The 23,495-nt window shown below is 37.3% G+C and overlaps 1 protein-coding gene across 1 annotated transcript in view; it reads right to left on the bottom strand.

Annotated features, from left to right (window-relative positions):
• Positions 1 to 23,465, bottom strand: part of LOC308064280 (WD repeat and coiled-coil-containing protein-like) — a 36,384-nt gene extending 12,919 nt beyond the window's left edge. Inside the window, exons 1-2 of the mRNA XM_080388513.1 lie at positions 11,521 to 23,465; positions 2,600 to 2,720 (exon numbers count right to left, since the gene is read on the bottom strand). Of these exons, the coding sequence (XP_080244639.1) occupies positions 2,600 to 2,720; positions 11,521 to 13,440 (2,041 nt within the window). The 5' untranslated portion in view covers positions 13,441 to 23,465. The remainder of the gene's footprint in view (positions 1 to 2,599; positions 2,721 to 11,520) is intronic.
• Positions 23,466 to 23,495: the final 30 nt, after the last annotated feature.

The following is a 23,495-nucleotide window of genomic DNA, read 5'->3' on the forward strand; positions in this document are numbered from 1 at the left end:
ACATTAGCTGGGATAGGAGGTAAAGAAAGCCCTGAAGCATTCTGTTATTCTGTTCTAAATTTTTAATTCAGGGAGATAAACGTGTGTTTTGAAAAGGAATATGAAAAAAGGAAGTGTAGAAATACCAGAAGAACCATGCTTAATTTTTGCCAGTCCTAAAAAAAGCCTATTCCCAGACCAGGCAAATCTCCCTTCCTTATACTATTAACAAAGCACTTTTCCAGGCTGCTACACTATTGCGTGTTGTCGTGTCACCTGTTACATCATAAGAAGATTGTAATTCAAAACCATGAATCTCTAATCTTCTACTCTTAATACTTTCTTTCTAATTCTGGACAGACTTCAGATTCTTTAAGCAATGGGCCAGAAAGTGGAAATTCTGCTGTCCAAATCAATAGTTACATTGTTGGCCAAAGTGATAAAGCATACTTTTTTGTCAAACTCTTGGGACTTTTTTATTTTCATCCATTTAAATGTTGGAAATCTCTGTGTTGTAGATAACACTTGTTTTGAAGCATATCCCACAAAATACTTCAGTGGTGGAAAAACCTTGTGCATAATGTCGTGCTTTTGCTATGCACAATTATTGCAGTGCTGACCTGCTGAAATGAGAGACTTCTGTGTGCTAATACCAGGGCACTATATAACAAGGCTATATTTAGTATAGGTAATGGTATTACAATCCTGGGCTTAAAGTGCAAACGATGAGTCCAAGTTCATTGCTGGTATAACTCTGATAGTCTTAATAGCCTTACTGTGGGTTGTGCAGTTTACTGCGGCCTACAGTTGTGAACTTTTTTTTCCCCCAGTATATTCAAGTTTAAGTGTTTATTCATAGTAAAAAATGCCAAGCTGTCATTGTAATACAAGCACACTCTTCATTACGTCCCCTTTAATTATATAGTATTAAAGGATGGGAGTGATATTTTTAAACATCACATTTAATATTCATGCCTTTTGGAAAAGGAAAGATTTAGGAAAAGGAAAGATTTAGGAATATAAATTTGTACTGGTCAGAAATCAATAAAGAACTACGTAACTACTTCTGCCCCAAACCTGATAATTTTGCAGGATTGTGATGAGTTTTAGAAAGATTCTTCTTTCATTTTTTCTTTTTGTTGTCAAAAACCAGACTTAATTTCAGAGAAGCCAAGCACCACATTGAACAGAAAGAGGGACACGTTAGGATGATTCTGATTTTTTCATTAGGGGCATTTGTTTCCAAAATCAAGAGCTGGAAGTACAGGCCAAAAATGATATCGTCCTTGCCCTGCAAAGCTGCCTTGTGTTACTGCAGAAACCTGCTGGGAAATAGCTCAGCAGCAAGTAGAGTTTTTTCATATATGCCTCCACTGCACTGTACAGTCAAGAGAGATTGCTGACAAAAGTATGAAACCTGCATATCCTTATCTTCTGGAACAAGTCTCAGAAACTGCTGTAAGCTAGGGGAAAACTGAAATGGCCCAATGTGTCTTGGTGACACACATAGGCAGCTCCCCTGATCTGTGTTGTATTTGTGGCCCCTTTTCTTCATTCCTCTGCTCTCATCAACAACAAGGAGATAAGCAGAGTATGAATGGCAGAATGGTGCATATTTTACATTTCTTTTCCCCACTGTTCTTGGTGCCAGCACAAGTAACATCCCAGGCCCAGTTTCTTTCTTGTCAGTAAGCCTAATTATATAGCAGCCTGGTGTGCAACCATCATTATTTAGAAAACTATAGCTTATATTATTAATTTCCTTTTCTTTTTGATTTCACCAACAGTTGAATATATTTCTCATAAGACAGAGTATAGTGATTAAGCCAATACGTCTTAGCCTGCCAGGGGCTAAGACAAGGGGTAAGACAGAGGGTAATTTATGCATCTCTCAGTGTGGAAACCAGGCAGAGACATCATAATTACAGCCAAGTACTGTGTACTGTAAGATCATAATATACTCAGACTGCAATGAGAAAAGTAATCAGAAGGGTTACAGAAAAATGGCTAAAAAATAACAGTATATATGTTTCTGAGAAGGTAGCATACATGAACAGTCAGAGACAAGGTAATTTAGAAATCAGTCTGGGGCTAGGGTTTCCCTAGCTGCTTCTGTCCTTACATGTTAGTCAGTAGTGGGTGGTAGAAATGTGAGATTGGCAAATTTGAACATTGAGCTTCGTTGTTTATCTCACATTAAAAGAATTCCAAATGCTAAATGATACATCTATATATAATATTCTGAGAATCAGATTTTCTCCAGCCTACTCTCTATTGTCAGGTCTGAGACATGCTTGTCAAGATGAGCAAAGCAAAATGCCAGAAGGTCTCAAGGAAGCACTATTTCCAGGTAACACAGTGTACCGATTATTTTCTTAGCCTTCCTCTGCAGAGGCATCTAACATACTACTCTGATAAGAGGTAGTTCTGCAGTTACTTAGCATTTAAATGATTTCAAGAGATACTCTGCCGTATTTCAGGCAAAGGAAAACACATACTTCTCAAAAAAAAAGTTAGCTATTTTGGTTTTCTATAGTATGGGGTAATTATTCTACCACAATGCCTCTTTTAAGCTAAAAATCTCAGGTGAAACCTGATACCAGAAATAAAAAGAACATACCATGTTTCATTTCAATAACAGGCAGATCAAACAGCTGCTGAACTAAATTCAAATGGATCTTGCCATCACAGAGAAGAACATCTTTTGTTTCTTCAGTAACTGCTCCATTTGAAAAACTTCTCTTCAAATGCATGCATGTAAAAGAAAAGATCTTGTTAAAGGCTTAGACATTGTGCCTGAGTTTTTTTAACCGTTCCTCTGCTCTTATTTCTTTCAGTTCTCTAGTCATTTTGCTTTTTCTTTATCTGTCTTTGCTACAATTTATAGATGACGCCATTTTGCAGTGCAATTCTAACCACGATCTCATAATCCCATGTGAAGAGGAATATGCCACTTTGCTTTTTACTTTGTTTTGCTTTGTGTGCTTATGCAGCTCAAAACTGCATCAGCCCTGTATATATAATATATTAGGTCATGCATGTATACGTCCATTGGGTCTTTCTGCCTGATGAGTCAGTTCAGTGGAAAGAAATATCATGCCTGAAATAAAGTTGTCCAAGATGCTACCAGAGCAAATGAGTAGTCTGTTCCGTTTCAGTTGTACATGTCGGTGGTTTTGATAGTCATTGGTCAGCTATTCCACCCCAGTAGAATAACCTGAGTTCTGGCATAGAGGGAATTGCAGAGAGACTGGACATTGTGGCAGTCTCTCTGAGAAGTTGTCATAACAAGGTAGCTTGGAAATCCTGTGACTTTCTTTGAAGAGAGAGGGAATGTATGAATTTACAGCCGTAGAATTTGCTCTGACATTCACTAAAAGAACACACTTGAATATAAAGGTGGCATATTTGTACTTCATGAAGTTTAGCTGGCCTTGAGAATCGACACCTTTGTGTTCTGTCATTCAGATCACTGCAAAGTCCAAGGACTGCAAAATAGTTGAGCTAGTATGGTTATGAAGTGGATATATATATTTGCATTTATATTTTCTTATCTGCTGTCATTTGAAATTTTTCAGTCACTAAATGCTATTATAGAATATATGTGAATTGGACATTTTTTTCTAAATAATCTTGCTATACTTGTCCTGTGAATTTAATTTTGTTCTTTCTTCTCCATATTTCATGTGTTATGATGGTGGTTTTTTTCTGTGGTATCCCTTATGTTTGCAATACCTCCAGATTTAACAGATTTGTTACTTGAATGAACAGTCAATTTATCCCATGTCCTAGACCTTTCTGTCTTGTCCATTCAGAAGGCATCCAAGTTAACGTTTTAGAATGGATTGAAAAGATGTCATCTATCCTAACTCCTGTTCTAGTCCTATCTTGTCTGTGTCTACTTCATACCCTTGAATCTTTCTTGCTAATAGGAAACCTCCCATTGAATGAATTCACAACTGCATCTTCTGTTTCTGTGCATAGTAATCTAACCTTTGAGTAAATAAATGTCTCTTGTAATGCTTGTCTTCATTTCTAATTGTGCTGTCTTTTGACTCGGTTGCTCTCTCAGTGAATATGTGCATGAATATATGCATGAATATGTTCTTTTTTTGCTGTGTAACAACCTTTCTAAATCAGTCACTTTTCATTTTTCTGTACATAGTATGTATGCTGTCATGCAACGACATCACATGGGTTGTAAATCAGATTGTCTACCAACTGTTGCTAAAGTATTTTTTCCCTATTCTGTCACAGATTGACCATGCAGATAGCCTATGGCTGATTGTTATTTGTTTATGTATTATGATTGCTTGAAGATGTAAGAACCATAAAAACATCTTTCCATTAAAAATGTAAACTTTCCAACTTTCAAAGGTCTTCTCATCTTGTTCCCTGGTCAAAACAGCCAGAAATTTATTGCTGTGTAATTAATAGGAAAATACCTAAGGAATGGGTTGAAGAAGTATCATTAGTCGTAAAACTATCATAACTTTTTATAACAGCTATAACCATAAACCAGAACTTCTTTGTCATTTTTAGGTCTCTTCAAATACTATAGTACTATATTCTATTGAACCTAAATACATTTAAAATTCAGTGGGCCCAATGTCCAGCAGTAAGCACATGCTCTGCATTTACATTGCGAAGATGCTCTTTCCGGTATAGATATTTGTGCAAAGCTTTTCATTGATGCATATTGTGGATTAGCACATACAACAGCTACTTCATTTTCCTGAATTCAGGTTGAAATACCAGAATTTATTCAAACTTGTACTTCAGTGAATGAATTACAGAAAAAGGTGGACTACAAATGAGACAGGCATGTTGCCTTGACCCAACTGGTTCATTTTTTCCCATAGATATGCTTCAACTCAAGAATAGTCAGAAATAATCTAGCTCTGCTTCTGTTGACTTGAAATCAGTTGAATGGAAATGTATACTAAGGATGACGGTGTTCTAGTATGTTTCCTACTTAGCCTTGCAAGTTATTGTTGGAACAGTCATTGAGGTGGAAGACATTTTTATACATACAAAACTACACGACATCTGGGTTTTATCCTAACCACTTTTTTAAGTACAGACCTCAAAGCTTAAGTTTCAGAGTTGTTTGTCTTTCATCACTTGTGAACATTCATATTAGCTGTTCTCTCTGTCTTTGTCGTATACTTCTGTTTATAATGATAAACTTAATAATATTTACATTTATTTTTGTCTGCTGGCAAATTCTGTCAGGTCAAGAATCTTTTGGTTTTAATTTTCCAATTATTTAGTCTTTTTTGTTTAATATTTAGTTTAAGTGATGATAACATGCCTTCTCTTTGAGGAATATGTTCACATACATTGTATCTTAGATTAACTGATTTAAACCCATGCCTTCTTGAGAAGTGGGTAACTGTTAGTATTCCCTCTTTATAGGTGACCAAACAATTACACAGGAAGATTAAGAGATTTACTCAAGGTCATGGTAGTAATTTGTGACAGAGTTAGAAATGCAACTAAAATATCACCTTGATACTTCCCATTTTCATGCCTTAACCCAAAGATGATTTTCTAGTCAAATCTAAATTCAATCCACCTCTTCTGAAAATATATATCTGGTTTTGCTGTGTTGCTATTTATCTCCAACAGAAGACACAAAACTTGCAATTCTCAGATTAAAATCCCTTCATGTTAATTGTTTTACCCTAAACCAAAGTTTATTGGTAAACTCAGAACATACTAATCACAGAAGAAATAAATATATTTCCACATACGTGAATGGATATTTTCAGATTTAAGTTTCTTTAGCCAACTTCCTGTAGTATGTTAAGTCCAACTCTCCCTTAATAAAAATCCAAAAGAAATTAACCATCAATTCAAGAATTGTTTTCCTTCACCCATGTCAGCCTGCCCCTTGATTGATTTTATAGCCATAAAGAGTCTTTGGGGCTGCAGCCAGCCCATCACAGTGTTGCCAAACTGTCTTTCAAAACTCATGTTTTGGAATGAAAATATATGCAAGAAGAAAATAATTTACTAAGACAAGAAGAGTTCCTGGGTTAGATACTATATATCGTATTTCTGCACGATAAATAAGCATGTCTTTTGTCACTTTTTTGAACCCCACTGAGAGGTCAGCTATTCTGCCTCTTGACCTTTTTCACTGTTTATGTTGTACTTCCTAATGTACTGCCTGCACTGGCCTGGATGCTAGATCATCCTCATGAACTTAAATCCAACAACTGATGAAACAGGTAAATAGGAATATGCTACCCATCAGAGCTGTTTTTACTAACACTGGGTCAGTGACCAATTGGTGTTTGAATGTGTCTTTCTTGCACATGAATGTGTGGAAATGTAAACTGTTTTCTAGATGAGGCCTCACAGCTGTGTTGCCCACTATTGCATTACTTACTGGATGTACCTCACTGATGTACCTCACAGACTGCCTTTGTTCTTTTCATAAACATACCACATTTTTGATTCAGAGTCATCTTTTAGTCACTTAACACATTCAAGCTTTTGTCATCCTTGTTTGTTTCCAGCTAATGAATATCCAGTTTATAGCAGAAATTCCTTCTGTTAATCGTAGAATATATCACTATGCACTTTATATTAGTTCATTTTAATATTTTTTTTTTGTTGTTCTAGATGCTAAGGTCACCAAATTACAGATGCAATATCCTGGTCCTGTATTGAAGATACTACTGACTTTATGCCATACACAGATTTTATGAGCATGTCTCATCAGATCGTTAATAAAACTTCGAGATTAGCCTCAAGATCAATTATGAAAAAAATCCACTAGTAAATTCCTTCCATTTTCTTTTATATTACTATAACCATTTGCTATCTTCCTTCCAGCTAATTCCTTAACCATCTTACGTTTCTTCTATTAATCCCTATTTTTTGCCATTGAACAAATAATATTCCCCGTGGCATGATTTCAAGTACTGTACTGAATTACAGGTGTTTTAAATATTCTTCTACGCTTTGTGTTAATAATCTGTGCTTTTATAACAGAAAAGTATCGGGTTAGTCAGTCACATCTCTGCACTGTAAGATGAATAGTGCTGTAGTTGCCTAGAACTCTTTTCGTTTTCATAAACCCTTGATTTCAGCTCTTTGTGTTGTGCTTCACTGGTAATTGCAGTTTTGATACCTTAATACCCATTAGTCAGCTTGCTTTTGCCTTGCCCCCACATTCATTGTTCTGGATGAGAAAAAAACTAGTAAATTAAATAGATGTGGGGGGTCTGTCCCAGAAAACAATGAAAAGAGAATTAGATGGCTAAGGAAGAGCAATGAAGAGAAATGAAAACTATGATTTTTGACATTCAGAGTACTGTGTCTCATTAAGCCTTGTGCAGCATTGCTACAGGTAGTATTAATTAGGTCTGGAAGCCTGCACTGCTCCCCTTTCTTCTCATGGTTTTTACTGTTGCTGTGATTCCTGTTCAATTTTTGGTGGATCCTGGTTTTATTTTGGTGGAGATCTTAATACCTTTGCTTGCCCTTATGTGGAACATTCCAATTGCAACCCTAATTAACCTGTCAGAGAAGCATAAGCCTGTAAAATGTTTACGCTGGAAGAGATCTGAGGTGCTCAGGGGTACTTAAATCCCAGTGCAGTTTGCATTTATAGTGCACATCAGCATTTCAGATGATATGATGCTAGGATTTCTACCTGCTCTCGGCTCCCTGTTAGTAGTTCTGCAACTACTGTTTCAGATACATTGTTATCTAAGATAAACCCTTTGTCCTCATGCTTGTGCTTCCACGATCTTTTTGGTTTGAGTGTAGAGGTTTTTTAAACTCAGATCTTTACTTTCTTTGCACAGTATGAAAAATTGGATTCATTTTTGACATTACATATTCCTTTTCTTTTGTGTCTGTGTATCCAACAAACAAATCCACTGCTGTAATAAAAGATTGTGTCTCTAAAAACCCTGCTTGTCTGCTATTGATCAGTTTCAGAACATTGTTGTCAGAATTTGTTCTTAACAAATTCCTCAACCTTTGCTCAAAATGTTACCCATGCATTAATCACACCTTCTCCTGACTACTCCAGGTCTTTCTTTTACAGTCATCCTAAATCTCTCCCTTCTAAACTTCAGGATGGCTGACTAGTTTCTTACTCCAGGGAGCAGTCATATCACCTTCCTCTTCCATCATTTTCATGACTTACTTTCTGTTGCTCAACGCAAGTCAAAATTGCCCTTTGGATTTTAGAAAGGTTCATGGTCTTATTACAGCTGATCATTGCAGCCTGGTCTTTGCTCATTTTACTGTGCCAAGCTTATTACCCCCCTTCTTTATCTCTGCTTCATGTACTTCTATAAAAAGAACTTTATTGCCATATGTTTAGATCCTTTCTATTAATGTCTCAGCTCTGTGTAAAAAAAATGTTTATTTTATAGCTGACCTTAACAATAAGGTTTCTGATAGTAAATTGTATGAAGATGCTATAAAAGTATAAACTGACTTGTACACAATTATTGGTGAATGCAAAGAAAAGGAAATCATCATGACTAATTGCTGAAAAGGTATTTATTTCCTTTTTAATTATGCAATATATGCTCTCATTGATACACACTTTTGACATAATACCGCTTCTGAGCAAAATGCAGGAGTTTTGAGATGTTCTTCAGATTAAGATGAATCTTATTCCTCCTGGAGAGGTTTGCCTAAATGCCATTAATTTCAAATCCAGATTGGCTTTATTTCCACTGTAATTAGCTTTTGAATGAGGCTAGTTTAAATATTCTGCAGCTGTTTCTTTTCTGGGGGAAAAGGATGATAAAAGTATCTTTTTTCAAAATGAAACAGAAACAAATCTGACAGATCCTCATCTTTTTTTTTTTTTAAATAATCTCCTCTTAACTGCATTTGTCTGTCTGCCCTCCCACACTATCCTGAATCACAAGTCTGTATGAGATGAAAGAGCAATAATATTTGCTTTTCAGGGTTGAATGATCAAGTCACCTCTGGTGGCTGAATGCTATTACACAAGTGATAGTGCAGTGACATTTCCAAAGTGTGAGTGATCATGTTTTTCTTTTTATGGCTATGGGCTACAAAGAATATAAATTCTGGTAGTATTGCATGGACGTGACTTCAGAGGAGTTATAGATAGGCTAGCACTAACAGAATAAACAAAGGTTTTGATGACTATTTAGTGAGCAGACATCATGAATTATTAAGTAATACACATTCTGTTTTATATTATGGTTTTCTAAGCAGAACTGGAATCATATATAAATATGTCAATAATACTTCTACACAACAGTGTTCATAATTGCCCGTTAATTATTGCTACAGTTTTATCTATCATGTTTTAAACTTTCCTTTTATTTTTTAATGCATAAATACGGTTACGCAGTACTGATCATTATGGTTTATAGTACAATAGATTTCTCAATCAGGATTGAGCCTCTGCCGTGCTGGGGATTATACAAACACTTAAGAAGACATGCACTTGGCACAAAAAGCTGAAAGATAATGGACATATTATTGACTGGACTGCAGTGTTCCTAAAGCTTAGACAGTTTTCCAAAGGCTGATATTTATATCATAAGGCAATAAAGCTATTTCCTGACTTTTTGCACTGTGAACACAGAGCCTGGCTGGAACCCACAGCCCAGCTGGTCTCTGAGCTCACAGAGCACTAATCAACTCCTGAAGGAGGAACAAGGTTCAGATGTCTGAATCCAAACTAATCAAAACAACTAATTTCTGAGAAAATTATTAGCTGCCTATGAAGCAAATATTTCCCTGTCTGTCTGGAGGCCTTTTTGCCATCAGTCTATTTTTCATTATTTTTTGGCATCATGCTGTGATCCTGTTAGATTTCAGAAGAGAGGCTGAACTGTGCAAGGCATTAGTTGAGACGCAGAAAAGCTATGTGCATCGAAAAGCCATTAAATGGCACTTTTTCTGAGTCATTATACTGTGGTACTAGCAGTGCTTTCTGCTGGCTCAATGTGAAACTAACCTGTTCAGATAAATAAGAGTCTTCCTTTCTGAATGTAGTTAGTCTAGCAGTATTTTAGAAGCACTAATACTTTTTTTTTTTTTGCTTCCAAAGATAAAAACCAGGATAATTAATTCTTCCTGCTTGTGCAAGCAAACGTGCACAGTGACTTCAAATCTTAGATTAATGTTACGTGTCAGAAACAAAACTTCTCTTTAGAAAGGTTAATCCAATTGAATCCAAGAGATAGGGCTGCTTGCTAAATAAATAAGTGGATTTATGTTAAGCAATCAGAATTAATTTGAACATGCTGGAGAACAGAAGGGCTTGCTTCTTGGAAAATAAAATCCTAAATTATTTAAAATAGATATTGCTTTTTTCACCAGAATTTGTGTAATGTATTCAAGTTAAATTATTGACTAACTCAGATCAAAAGCTTTGCATTTATCCAGAGTAACTAACATACTAGAATCTCCTTAAATGCCAAATAAACAATAACTAAAAAGTAGTGAATATGATTGAATTGAGTCACCATTCCCTTAATGAGTGTTTAAAAGAGGAGTGCTTAGATGTCTGTATGGATTCCTTTAAAGTTAAAGGAAGTCAGACTTGTTTGAGAAGTACATACTTCAGCAGCATCACAATGTAATGGATTACTTTGACACAAAGCTGCGTATGTTGCAGTAGATAAGAATACATTTATAATTGGCATCTACATCCTGAAAGGGACCCCAGTTTTAGCGGCAATACCACTAGCTTCAGCATGACCAAAAATATTGCAGTATAATGTTAGTATTACTGTGAAAAATGCTAAGAAATAATTACCCAACTTTCATTCCTTGGTTGAAATTCTTATTGAAAACAGTAGGAATTTTGCCAAAACAAGGGTGGGATAGGAACATGATGATTTGACATTTGTCTGTTTATTTAATGAAATAATAATTGCATATTGATGGATTATTTTATTTTCTAGAAAATTTAAAGGGGTAATATGTTTCAAAAATTGAGTATGTCCAGCTCTGTGAAGTTAAGTGGTGAGAAATTAAAGCAGAAATAAGCCAACTGTCATGCACATCTGAATTTTCCAGAAACTGAGAGTCATTACTTTGTTTCGGTCTTCATGCGAGTCTAGCCTTGGATCTTCAAATCTTCAAACTTTGGATTTGAGCTTAGCTTTGAATTTATTATGTTTCTGGTGGGCTACTGTACCACCCTACTCATAGGCTTATCTCTACATTAACATATAAACCTTTTATACATCAATAACTGTTTGCCTCTGTTCTCTCTCTTTGATAGATGCACACATAATCAGTTATTATCTAAGACAGTTGTGCATAATCAAAGAAGAACAGACACAGATCTCCCATGTGAAGTATCCTCTAAGTTACCACATCATCCTGAGTTATTGTTTCAATGACAAATCATAATACCATTTTAAGATTAAGCTTGATTCCAAACTCAGGTTACATTTCTCATTGGTTGATAAGAAGTAAACTGCATCCTCTTGATTTAAAGCTAAGTGAATACAAGATTGTTTAAAGATTCAGTGTGGTATCACAATATTTTTAAGCTGACAAAAAAGTTACCTGGTAAGTGATATGAACGACAGGCGGTTCCTGTGAACATGGATAGGCTAAAGATATCCTCCTCCCATTTTTAGCGAAGTCTGTTATTTCAGAAAGACTCAGTTGTAACTCACTGAAGCTGCCACAAAGTCTCTCTAAATTTCTAGATATGTGACTCATTCCTCTTTCACTTGGCAAATTGTTGTTTGTAGGAGAACTTGATGTTTCTTGGATCACATTGAACTGCACTTTAGGGGAATTTGGTCTGCTGGAAAGCCTGGTAGGTGTTCCAAAACCAAGAAGAGACACTGAACGATTGGTAGGTTCAGCATCCAATGTTTCTAAGGCCACTGAGGGATCACCTGGGAACCTTTTTTCATCCAGGTCCCTCACACTTGTTGAAATGCTCTGCTCATAACTAGGGCTGTTTACTTCTTCAATGAGTCTTCTCCTGCCACTAGGAGATTGAATAACTGTGCTTCTGGGTATTAACAGCTCCCTGCTTTGAGGCTGGTCTTCTGTAGCAAGATTTTCAAAGAACTTTCTTTTTCCAGGTATATTAACAGAGGGTTCAAAGTTATAAAACATATTCTGCTTATTCTCAGGCAATGCTGAAGAATCTTCTTCCAGCATCAATTCTTTGATCATCAGACGCATTACATACCTGTCTGAACTTGAGGATGGAACAAGACTAGGCTCAGGGAACTTTTGCTTGCCAATCAGAATCAATAGGAGTTTATCTGTCAAAAAACATAGACCCTTTGGTCTTTCATTTTTTTCCAGCTGGATTTGTTGAATATGAGGCATGCAGGAAGAGGTTACTGAATACACCAAAACAAGGTTAGAAGTATTAGAGGCTACTGCCACAATCTGAGCTTTAAGGTCAAAAGCCATAATATCAGGAACCAAAATACCTGGGATGGTGACTTTCCTGGTGGTGGTTACCTTCCTCTCAAAAGTCACCAAGATCAAGTGAGAAGAATCTTGACCATTTGTTGCTACAGAGTCTTTGCGTCTCAGAGTAATAAGAGGACTGGGATCAGACCGACGGTGGTTTGTAAGGATATGGGTTAAATCCACAGGACCTGATGAAGAAGAAGCAACTGAATCAACACCTGATCTATCTGAATCTGTGGACTTTCTTCGCAGGTCCATGGAGTATTCCTCATCACCAAGCACCAGAGCAGACTGTGAGATTAAAGACCCAGTTTCTGTACCAGATGGTATATCAAATGCAATGCCCGCATTCAGACCACAGATATTATCTAAAGGAAGTTCAGTGGCTACAGCAATTTGGAAGTCCAATGTGGCTTCTATAGCACAGATATAACCTCCCACATCAAAGACTGGGCAAAAGGAGCAGGTATTTAGAGTTTTCTGAGTGTCATCCCATATGTAGGAATGCAGGGCACTGCCTATAGCAACTACTAAACGATTACCATCCTTAGTCCAGCAAGCACAGTGGATAAGCCCACTGCTTTTGATATCTGCCTTAACTCTAGTATTGTCAGTACGAACAGCATGCAAGACTGAAGCATCTCTTTTTGTAAGCACAGCCAAGACCTCCTTCTTTGGATGCCAGACACAGCCCTGAGAAAGCAGGGGGAATGGCTCACCAACTTCACAAGTCTGAGAAATCAAGAGTTTGTTCTTCTCTGCAGTGCTGTAGCCCAGCTGCCAAATGCTAACATGCTTTTTATGCTGAACAGCGAGCAGAGCTGGGCTATCTGTAGAGCAACATGGGCCCCAGTAAAGCCCATGAACATGTTCAAACTGACCAACAACACTTGAGTCTCCAAACTTTAGCTTTCCATTATGGTAGTATAAAGCAGTCAGTATCACTTGCTTCCCATCTGTCCAGGCAATTCCATGCATCGGGTGGATGGCCTGATACAAAGCATTGAGGCCGGTTCTTAGCAGCTTTGCCTTTCCCAGCTCCATCTTTGTAAGCTTTCTGTCTACTCGTGGTTGTTCCAAAGTAAAGGATCCATGGAATTCACTTGCAGATTACGATGAGGAAAATTTTTTCTTGTATTTCTTTCCCTTCCTTTCCAGAATCAAATTGAGTTTTTCTGCTAGTAGTCCAAGAGCCTATATTGTGAACTCCATCCCAGTAAGCCTGCAGATGCTCTTCTAAGTATAAATCCATGTCAAAGCTGCTTTTGCTATGTCTTTTCCTGGGAGGAGTTACGATCTTCATGTGATGGCTAACAAGGTTTAACCAATTACTGTACGTTTTCGTAGAAGTCTATTTTTAAATCTTCACTGCTGGGAGTGTATTTAAAAATAACACTCTAATACCTTGACCTTCAGTGAGTGAAGATCTTTGGTGAAGGCTGGAGAGAGATTATATGCTGTTAAGCCTAAGTATCAAGCTACAGCCTGAAATAATGACCTGACACTTCTTTCAGCCAGCCTTTGAAGAATAAAAGATTTAAACATACCTAAGAACTGTACAAGGTAGATTGCAATCTCTGATGGACAGCATCTTTGAAAGATACAAGATCCTAGGTGGATATGAATGGAAAGCAGAAAAGGGAAATCATACTCTGTTCTGTTAGCAGTTACAAGAGAATGAAGGAAGGTGAGATTTTTTAAAAAAAGAAAATAGTCTAGAAGGAAAGACAGCTGATTAGTGTTCATTGTATGGGACAGATTTCCTAGCTACAAATATATACTGATTTCTTTCTTGGTCTTTCCAGCCACCTGTATCTGAGGACTGTTCCCTCATTATATAGCCAAAATGCAAAAAGGAAGCCAAATTTTTCCTTTTTCCTTAAACTCTTCAGTTTCTGCAATATGTAATATAACATCATGCAAAGATCCTTGAGTTGACAAAGACCCAACGAGTAAACTCATGCACCACTGTAAGGCCCTATGAGGATACACCAGTTTGGTTCAACTGTATTGTTTCAGGACCAGAGCTGGTTCAGGTGGCCTGCCTCAGGTGGTTCCTTTCTTCCCTCCTCAGCGCATCCTTCTCTGGGCTTGGACGGAGCTTGCGTATCGCTGAACATAAATTGTCAGAGTACCACCATTACTGTTTTCAACAGCCTAGGATATCTAAGACAGCCACACTGGGCTGGCATATACAGCATAGGACTTAGAGAAGAGTAGTGCTATTCTGGAGTGGCAGCTGGCAACAGAGATGATCCCTAAATAGACCCTAGACTGTCTAAGATGGCATTAAAAGCTTATTTACAGGTATACTGAATGCCATCTTCAGCATCTTTTTGTAGTTCCTGTTTTGCCAGCATCTCCTTTCTGCTTTGATGTAAGTTGTGTCTTTTGCTATTTACATTAAAAAAAAAAAAAAGTTCATAAATTAGACCTGGGCAGAGGTTTACAAACTATCAATATAATCACTGTGGTTAAAGATGTAAGATTTAACTGTACACATTCTGCAACTTTGGCTGACTTATACTAAATATATATTTTTATAGTACTACCTGGGAAAAACAGATGTCTTGTTGAAGGCAGTTGGACCTCTGTTGTAAGAATTTTTTTAGTATCCTTTTTCCAGATATGTTTACTGAGGAGGGTGAATACCACTAAAGAACTCCCAAATTTATGTGAAGTAATCATATTATATTCTCATTCACAGCTAACTTGGTTTGTTGTGCATTATTTCATGAAGATTACATTCAAAATGAAGACTTTTTTATATTCAATGACAAGCCAACAGTGATGACTGGAATAGGTAAAAACTAAAAAGTTAAATATGCAGGTTGGAAGATTCCTTTTTATGCAAGACTCCTGAATTTTTGGTCCATGTCTGTGCTTGCAGTGAAACCATGTTTTTTAATGATTTTACCTTACCCATTGCTGACACAGATGCCCAGGCTATGCTTAAGATGCCACACTGCCATCGCTGTTTCACTAGAAGCTCTGACTATTCTGTACTTCCTCAAAGTGGTAGCAGGATTATTATGTCATATATTAGTGGTAGCTTTTTACTCATAGTAGTTATAATTAATAGATTACATTAAAATACAATCCCAACAGCTCCACATTTGGAGAGTCTGTATAAGATATTTTTGTTTTGTTTTAAAATATTAGTGCTTTGCTGCTTTGCTGTCTTCTGGATGTATTTTACTGAAACTGATAAAGCTATTCTATAGCACAGCCATCTCATCTACATTCTGAATAGTGCTTTAAATATTGTAACAAAACTATGTTGCAGCTGGATTCTAGCAACCTAAAATGTGTTTTGGATGCAGAAACTTCTGCCTCAGTAAGACTGAAATGCTCAGATGTTTCACTAAGGATAGTGTGTGTTCTGCCTGCTATGCAGACATCTTGAGATCATGAACTACTCGTGGGGAAGATTGGACTTTCCTTGCTATTTTTTTTCATTTCATCATCTCTCATAGCATGCATCTGTTCTTCAGCAGTGTCTGTGACATTATCAGAGAGTGATACAAGGCTGAATCTATGAGATTTGCCAGTAACAGAACCATCCTCAATTTTGGAATTAAGGACATCTCACAAGCGCTGAGGTCTTGAAAAATATTTTCTAGCAGAGCGACAGTGGGGTTTTCATCTAGCTCTGAAAGCATTAGGAAATATGACTTCTTCTGATGTACTTATGTTTATTTCTAGTTAATCTAGATATCTAAGATACTTAGCTATAAAAACGACAACATCCACAAAGTTCCACTGGCATAGTAGTGAGGTGGTGAGGCAGTGAGGCATGATGTATTCACAGCTGATTATTGCTTTTTCCAGTGTTAAGTTTTTTCCCCAAAAAACTATAGCACCTTTAGTTCACCAGAATAATTCACCTCTTGTGTCCTATCACACAACATCTTTACATTCTGTGGCAGAATTTTTTTGAAAATATGAAGCCAATCAATAAAGGTGCTTAGCAGATAAGGCAAGCAAAGGAGGTTCAGAGATCTCTGACTACAAGTAATGTTTGTAATACAATTTCAGTGAATGTGGGATGAGGCCCACTGAGAAGTAAGCCTCATGGGGAGACACAAAACCTTTAACGAGTTTGCTGTGGCCTTTTAAAAAATCTTTAAGGTTCAGTGTTCCTTGAAATCTGCAGGGTTTGGATACACCACAAGGCCTATTCTGTAGCAATTGAGTTTGAACCTCAGGCTCCATTTGGGATAACATTTGAAGATCACAGGGGAGGTTTCCTCCCATGGCTTGTTCTGTGGATTTTTTTCAGTGGGAGACAATAATGTGGGTAAGAAAATTCTGTGAGAACAGGATCCTCACATAGTACCTCCATAAACACCATATATGACAAACCTAATTTGAAATAAGATTACCTTTCAGAGTTTATCTTTAAAAAAATATGTAAATAGTGGAAGATATGTAAAATATACAATGGGAAACAGTTTTTAAACAAGTTATACTTGGGATCAAAGCAAATTCCAAATGCAGGCACAAGGTGAATGAAAGAGACAATGGAATTCTGTTTGCCACAGCCTCATTTTTTAAAAACAGGATAAAAATAGAGTGGAAAAAACAAGCTCCCCTCATTCAATTAGCTTTTTTTTTTTTTTGGGGGGGGGGAAAGTGTCACCCTGGCATGCACAGATCAATATAGCACACACTCAGAATAAAGGCCGGTAATTGAAAACTGTCCTGGCAATACTACAGTTTTCCGTTGAGACCCAAGAAAGTAATCTGTTAGTAATCTGAGACACTCCAGTGAGCAACCAGCCTTTGCACTGATAGTGAGATAGATTCTGATCCTATTAGCATCTCTGTGCCTCTGATTAACTTTGGTATAACTCAGATCAGAATGTCACCTGTGGTTTAAACAAGATTTTTCAGCTGGTGGCACCTTGTCTGACTCTGTCCTGCAAATTCCAGCTGGCCAGTCTCTGTTTCTTTGGAGGAGATGGTGGTTAGAAATAGCATACAAAGTCAAAAACTGAACACCACTGACCAAGCTATACATAACTGTTAGTTAGTGGCCGGCCATGAGTTTCCATGGTTCATAATGAATGTTAGAAAATTAGTCCAGCCCACATCATTGCAGAGGCTGAGCTACTCTTTATTATAATACTGATTTTACATTGCTGTTTCCCCACATTGCTATACATACTTTTCACCTGTCTTGGGATATGGTGAATACATCTTGTGTTCAGTATGGATCAGAGTTAATGGTCTCCAGCTTCTTAAATATATTTACCAGCCTGTTTCTTGTCTAGTGGGAGATCGGTACCTAAATATCTCTGAATCTGAGTTCAGTGTCTTGCTGGAAAAGCTGAGATTCAGACTTCATTTTCTCCTTTATTCATGGTAAAATAACTTTTTCCAGGCTAAATCTTGCTTCAAGTTAATTAAATTGATGTTAATATTCCTGATGACTTCAGAGGAAGACAGATCCAGCTCAATATGTAATAAAAATGTAAGAGTAATAATTTTTCTAATACTAATTTAACTCAGCTTTATAAAATGTTGAATGCTTTGTGGTATTTTTACTTCAAAAATATTTCTATTTAAAGCTACTCACCATGATTTCACCAATTTAAGTTGATGTGTCATTTAGTTCAGTACTTTCAAGAAGCTTGAGCAATGTATTTATTTTTCCACATTGACATTTCTTTGCCTTGAGATCTGATTTTAAAAAATAGTTATTTGTCACAAGCTAACTGGAACAGAATGTAAAATGATGCACAGTTAATAAAGATACAAAATATGTAATCTGTCAGAGCTGATCTACTGATCACACTATGTAAATCAGCATTCTTTTGACAGTGATATGCCTGTGTGCTGTTACTGCTCTCAGAATGGGATTTAATGCGCTAGCTAGCATGTTTTTAGGTGTATGTCATGCAAAGTGGGAAATATCTAAGGGAAGACTGTATTTTTTTCAGAAATATATTTAAGAAAACTGTTAAGAAGTTTGGTTAATTAAAAAAAATATGCAAATTATTATGTAAAGGTAAGGCCCTTTTTTTTTTCTGTGCAGGCTATACTCAAACTAAGGAGACTTCAGGCAGGAAAGTCACAGCTTTTTTCTAAGACTATTTCTTTTATACTTGCAGTGCCATAGTCTTACCTTTCTGCAGTAATTGCCTGGGCCACATGTAACAGGCTAGCTTGATCTGTCTAATTAGAGGTATCTAGTATGGGGACACATATGATGGCGGAGACACTGCCAGAGTACAGACAAAAGTTCTGCAGCTTCTTGTAGAAGTTCACATATTCTGTGAACTTGCTTCCACACTCTGTGATATACTGCCAGAGGGCAACTTTCCAAAGTTAGTTAAGTATATGACTGACTGCAGAGTGTCCTCTGACATGTGACCTTCAATTCTCTGAAATCCCCCTGGATCTCAGGGAAGCCACCAGAAATGCTCCATCATATTGTTGCAGCCTGAGCTATCCATCAGTTTTGCAGAAGTGTTGTCAACAGTCCTCTTGATGTTTGTGGTTCATGGACCTCTCTCTCTTCTGTAATAGAAAGGCAAATACCATGCAATTCTAACATAGCAGTCCAGCAAGTTTGGGGGAGTAGAGCTGGCAGAGTTAATCTCTGAAACCTTCCCTTTTGTGGTTTAGAGAGAGACTCTTGTGGTTCATTGGGGTGGGAAGAAGAGAACCAAATCTTTTCAGAAGGCTACTTCATTCTTGCTCCCAGCAAGACTGTTGGGCTCAATGTTTTTTTCTGGCTTTCACAATGTGGACGCAAAATAGTTGAGGAATTAGGAAGGAAAGCACATACAGAGTGGTTATGCAAACATGGTGACAGAGAATAAGGCAAATTTCTTGTTTAATTGTAGGGGTGGGATTCATCTCACAAATTAACATTTGTCTGTTGAGATATATACATATGTCTGCCTACGTGAAAGCGGTACCCAAGCTCCCATTGGGCAACAGAGTTGAGCCTCCGTTCTCCAACGTATCTCTAGGCTTATACACCATAGTTGTCTAAGTCAGACCCTGCTTACTGATTCACTTAAAAGTCAGTGGTGAGAAATAGATACTTTTAGGGCATGATTCATTCCATCCTAAAGTGCCTAAAATAGATAAATGACTCTTGCTTTATGAGTCTAACTGAAGTACTCGGATAGGACGTAGTTATGGATAGATGAATGCCAAGGATTGATTGCATAGTCATTACATGTATGTCTGTTATAACCAGCAGATTTATCAATGATCAGCCCACTGATAGACCTTTCTAGACTTACATGCTTCCTACCCACATCCTTCCCACCACTGAATGCCCTCTCTGTCTCAAACAACTGTTTTGTGACTTAATATTCCCATATGTATACGCCAGTCTCCTGTACTTTCTTTATAAAGTAATCAAGTTTTCAGTGGTGTTTTGAAGAAGGATTATTTCCTGAGCTTGAGTTGGGTTTATGTGGAATAGAATCTTAAGGAAAATGATAGAAACTCCAGTAGTTATGTTATGAAAATTAGACTCGGCAGAAGAGTATGAAATGTTCTTGATGAAACATTCCTGTCTTGGCAAAGAGAGGGAATGAATGATCTAATAGGTCTTTCCATCTGTAAGTCAACATTCAGCTTCCAAATTATGCCAGTCTTTCTCTTTCATAGGCATTAAATGTATTTGTTTTCGAAGACGTGTCTTATTAGTACCTTCTTTTTTATATGATGAGGTAAATTTGTATTTTTGAAGTGAGATTTTTATCATTTGTACCAAGCATAACAGATAACTTAGGTACTTCTCACATGGCTAAACGCTCTTTACTGCAGCGTGCATACTCAGTTAGATCGCTCTTGTTTGAAAGCCCACTGTGACTTGAAGAAGAAAAAAGGATAGTCATGTTTTAGCAGATATATATTTATCCCATCTTGACAATTTTGAAGGTCACTTAAACTTAAATCTGCACTGGGAAAATAGTTTATTATTGTAAAGGAGCTTGGAACAGTGTGAGCTGGTCGTAACCCTGTATTGAAACTGGTTGGTTGACAGTGTAGACAGGGTCAAACTCTGAGCAACATTTATTTTGGGAAGTGCACTAGACAGCAAATTTCATAAAGTATATCAAAATTAGTTGCTTCTGAATCACATAGATTCTAGTATCTATTCAAGCTATTAAACCACGGTTGAGAATATTGATTAAGAAAGATCGTGAGGGCTCTCTCTGAATCAAATTTTGCTTGATGTATGGGTGTGTATGATGATAACAATTCTGATGGCCGGACTGCAAGAATAGTTTTGCTGTTGCTGTTCACTGGTAGAGCTGTTCTACTTTAGGGATGATTGTGGGACAATGTCAGAAGTATCTGAAGAGAGCTGCCTCCCAGCTGTATTTGGAAACTCTCGTAACAAATCACCTTTTACTTGGTCTTACATAGAAATGTTATTTTTGTTAAACCTGACAGGGTCTCCCTACGTCTCCCCTCATGATATAAACAAATTATTGCTGAATATGTTGTAACACAAACCTGATAATAAAAGTTAGGCGGTGGTAACATTGTGCTGCTATCCACCTGCTTTTTTTAAGTGGTTCACCTATAGCTTTCTGTGTAGGCTGAAACAGAGCTAGTGGGTGATGATCTTAATCCATAACAAATTAAGTTAATTTGTGAGGTAGAATTGTATTGAAGGTCCTGTGGTGTCTACATTCTCACTGAAAGGCTGCAATGGTTTTGGCCTTCTGTTTTGTCTCAGATAAGGCCTTAATTTAGAAGAAAAAAAGATAAAAATACTGTCCTACTTCACTAGGAAGGATTAGCTGGGTTTTTTTCCATTTGAGGGTCAGTTTAAGCCTAAATAGTTCTCCAGGATTCAGCCACCTTGACTCCATAGGTGCAAAAACTAGAACAGCTGATGCAGCCTTGCCTTGCTGTAGGAGACCTGAAGGCCAAATGCTGGATCAGCCCTCACGAGGAGCTGAACACAGGAAGGATTAGTGTTTGTGTTTGTCTTAGAGATGAATGTAAAAAGCCTGAAATTTTCAGTGGCTGTCGTCAATCTGTTGACACTCACTTTAATTAGAGTTAAAGCTGTTGCTGGAGTATCATGCAAAAAAACCCCAAACTTTTTACAATCTTTCTGTGCTGTCCTACTTGTAGCCATCCTGGTATGTGTGCAACCTGCCTCTCTGCATGCTGATCTTTCTTTCAGTTGTAACTTCAGATCATTTTGGTCCGGAGGTTCTAGAAACTCATTAAATAGTGTTATAATTGCACATGCAGAATGAAGGAAAACAAATATGGCCTTAATTTTCTGAATCCATTACCCAGCTCCCTTGATTCATTTATCTGGAGGATTGAGAATGCCAGTTAATTTCTTTTCCACAGTTACATTTTCCAAAATCATCGAAAGACTAATCAGAAGCTTGTAGCTAATATTTGCGGTTTGTTTGGTTTTCTCCTGTTGTTTGAACTGCTTCCAATATGTCTTGCCAGTGACATTTCTTCACCAAGCAGAATAAATACCGAAACTATAGAGAAAAGAGTTTTATTGGAGAAAGCAGTAAATGTGCTGCACTGTAAATACAAAGTTTCTCAAAGTCACTGTCTTCCTTCTATAACTTCATTGGCAAGGAAATGACAGAGCTGGAATAATTAGTTAACTGTTTATAGATGTGATTCCAGTACTGTTCTGTTCAGTTTGAAAGATAGATCTACTTACATTTTTTAATCCATTTTTTGCTATGAAAGATTGGATGGAAGAGAAAATCTAATCCTCTTGGGCCGTCTGCTTATGATATTGTTATTATTGGAAATGTTATTTGTGAGACCACACTGCATGACCCTGAGTTCAGGCTCTGGACCCCAAGGTGTTACATTCATGTATAATAAAAGAGGACCTCTGCCCCTGAATTGTTTGCAATCTAAATAGACAAGGCAGAATGATCATTCTCATTATATAAATTAAATTCTGAGGCACAGAGCAACTCAGAGCATATCTTCAATTCAGCAAGCTGGCTTCAAAATGGTAGGCAGTGAAGCAGTATCAGCACAGCAATATGCATGCGTGTTAATTAGCCTGGATGGATGCTGCAATTTTATATTTATATTGCATCTGAGATGCTAGCTAGTTTTTACACATACTGTTGTGAAGTGCCCAGTAGATCTATTAGATGCTTTGTAGCATGATGCATTGCAAATAGAACCAAAGTGATTTAGGGTCATACATTCTATTTCAGGACTGTAGTTAACCTCGCTACCACTTCTTTATTTCCTTCTCTTCTTCATTCTGTAGGAAAAATATTACAGACTTATAAAGCAATTTAGGAGAAGGGATCTTTGGAGGCCACATGGTCCAGTTGCTTGCTTGAAACAGGGCTGATTTCAAAGTTTGATCGTATTCCTCAGAGCTTTGTTTGATAACTTATCTTGTGAAGACTTTTTCCCCTATATTTAGTCAGAATTTCCCTTGCTGTGACTTTTGTCTATTACTTCTTGTCCTTTTGTTGGGCATTTCTGAGAAAAGTGCGGCACCATCCTCTCCACCACCCATTAGGTAGTTGTAGATAGCAAGTGAGGTCCTTCTTTAGCTTTGTCTTCTTCAGGCTGAACAAATCCAGCTCTTGTCACATTCTCCAGCCACTAACCACATTGTATTGGTTGGATTTGCTCCAGTATGTCACTGACTTTTCTTGTATCAGGGAGACAGAAGCTTGAGGGAGTGTGAGTCCATCTGAAGACATTAATCTAAACCTACTTTTTTTTGGAAGTGGTAAATTGCATTAATATTTTCTGGAAGTGAGCTCCATTAGTTAAGTCCTGGTGTTGCAGAATTTTTGCCTCCATTCTGGAGCATAAGCTGCCAATTTCATGGTTCTAACAGCTGCTGGTGTGTATCCTGATGAGCTGGAGCTCTTCCCTGTGCTTACCTGAGGCGACCTTACCTAGTCCTGTACAAGTCTTTGAAGATCAGGAAGAAGACCTTCATAATGACTCACATGTAAGTGCTGTGCTAGAGAATAAGTGAATATCTGAGTTGGGAAGAGCCCAGTGAGCCAGAAGAGAATGCCAGGGAGAAGTGGCCGCTTTCAAGTCAGTTTTAGCACTACTGAAAAATTCTGGCTGCAGTTTTGCACTCA

This window comes from Falco punctatus, assembly GCF_963210335.1.
Source record: "Falco punctatus genome assembly, chromosome: 5".
NCBI lineage: Eukaryota > Metazoa > Chordata > Aves > Falconiformes > Falconidae > Falco > Falco punctatus.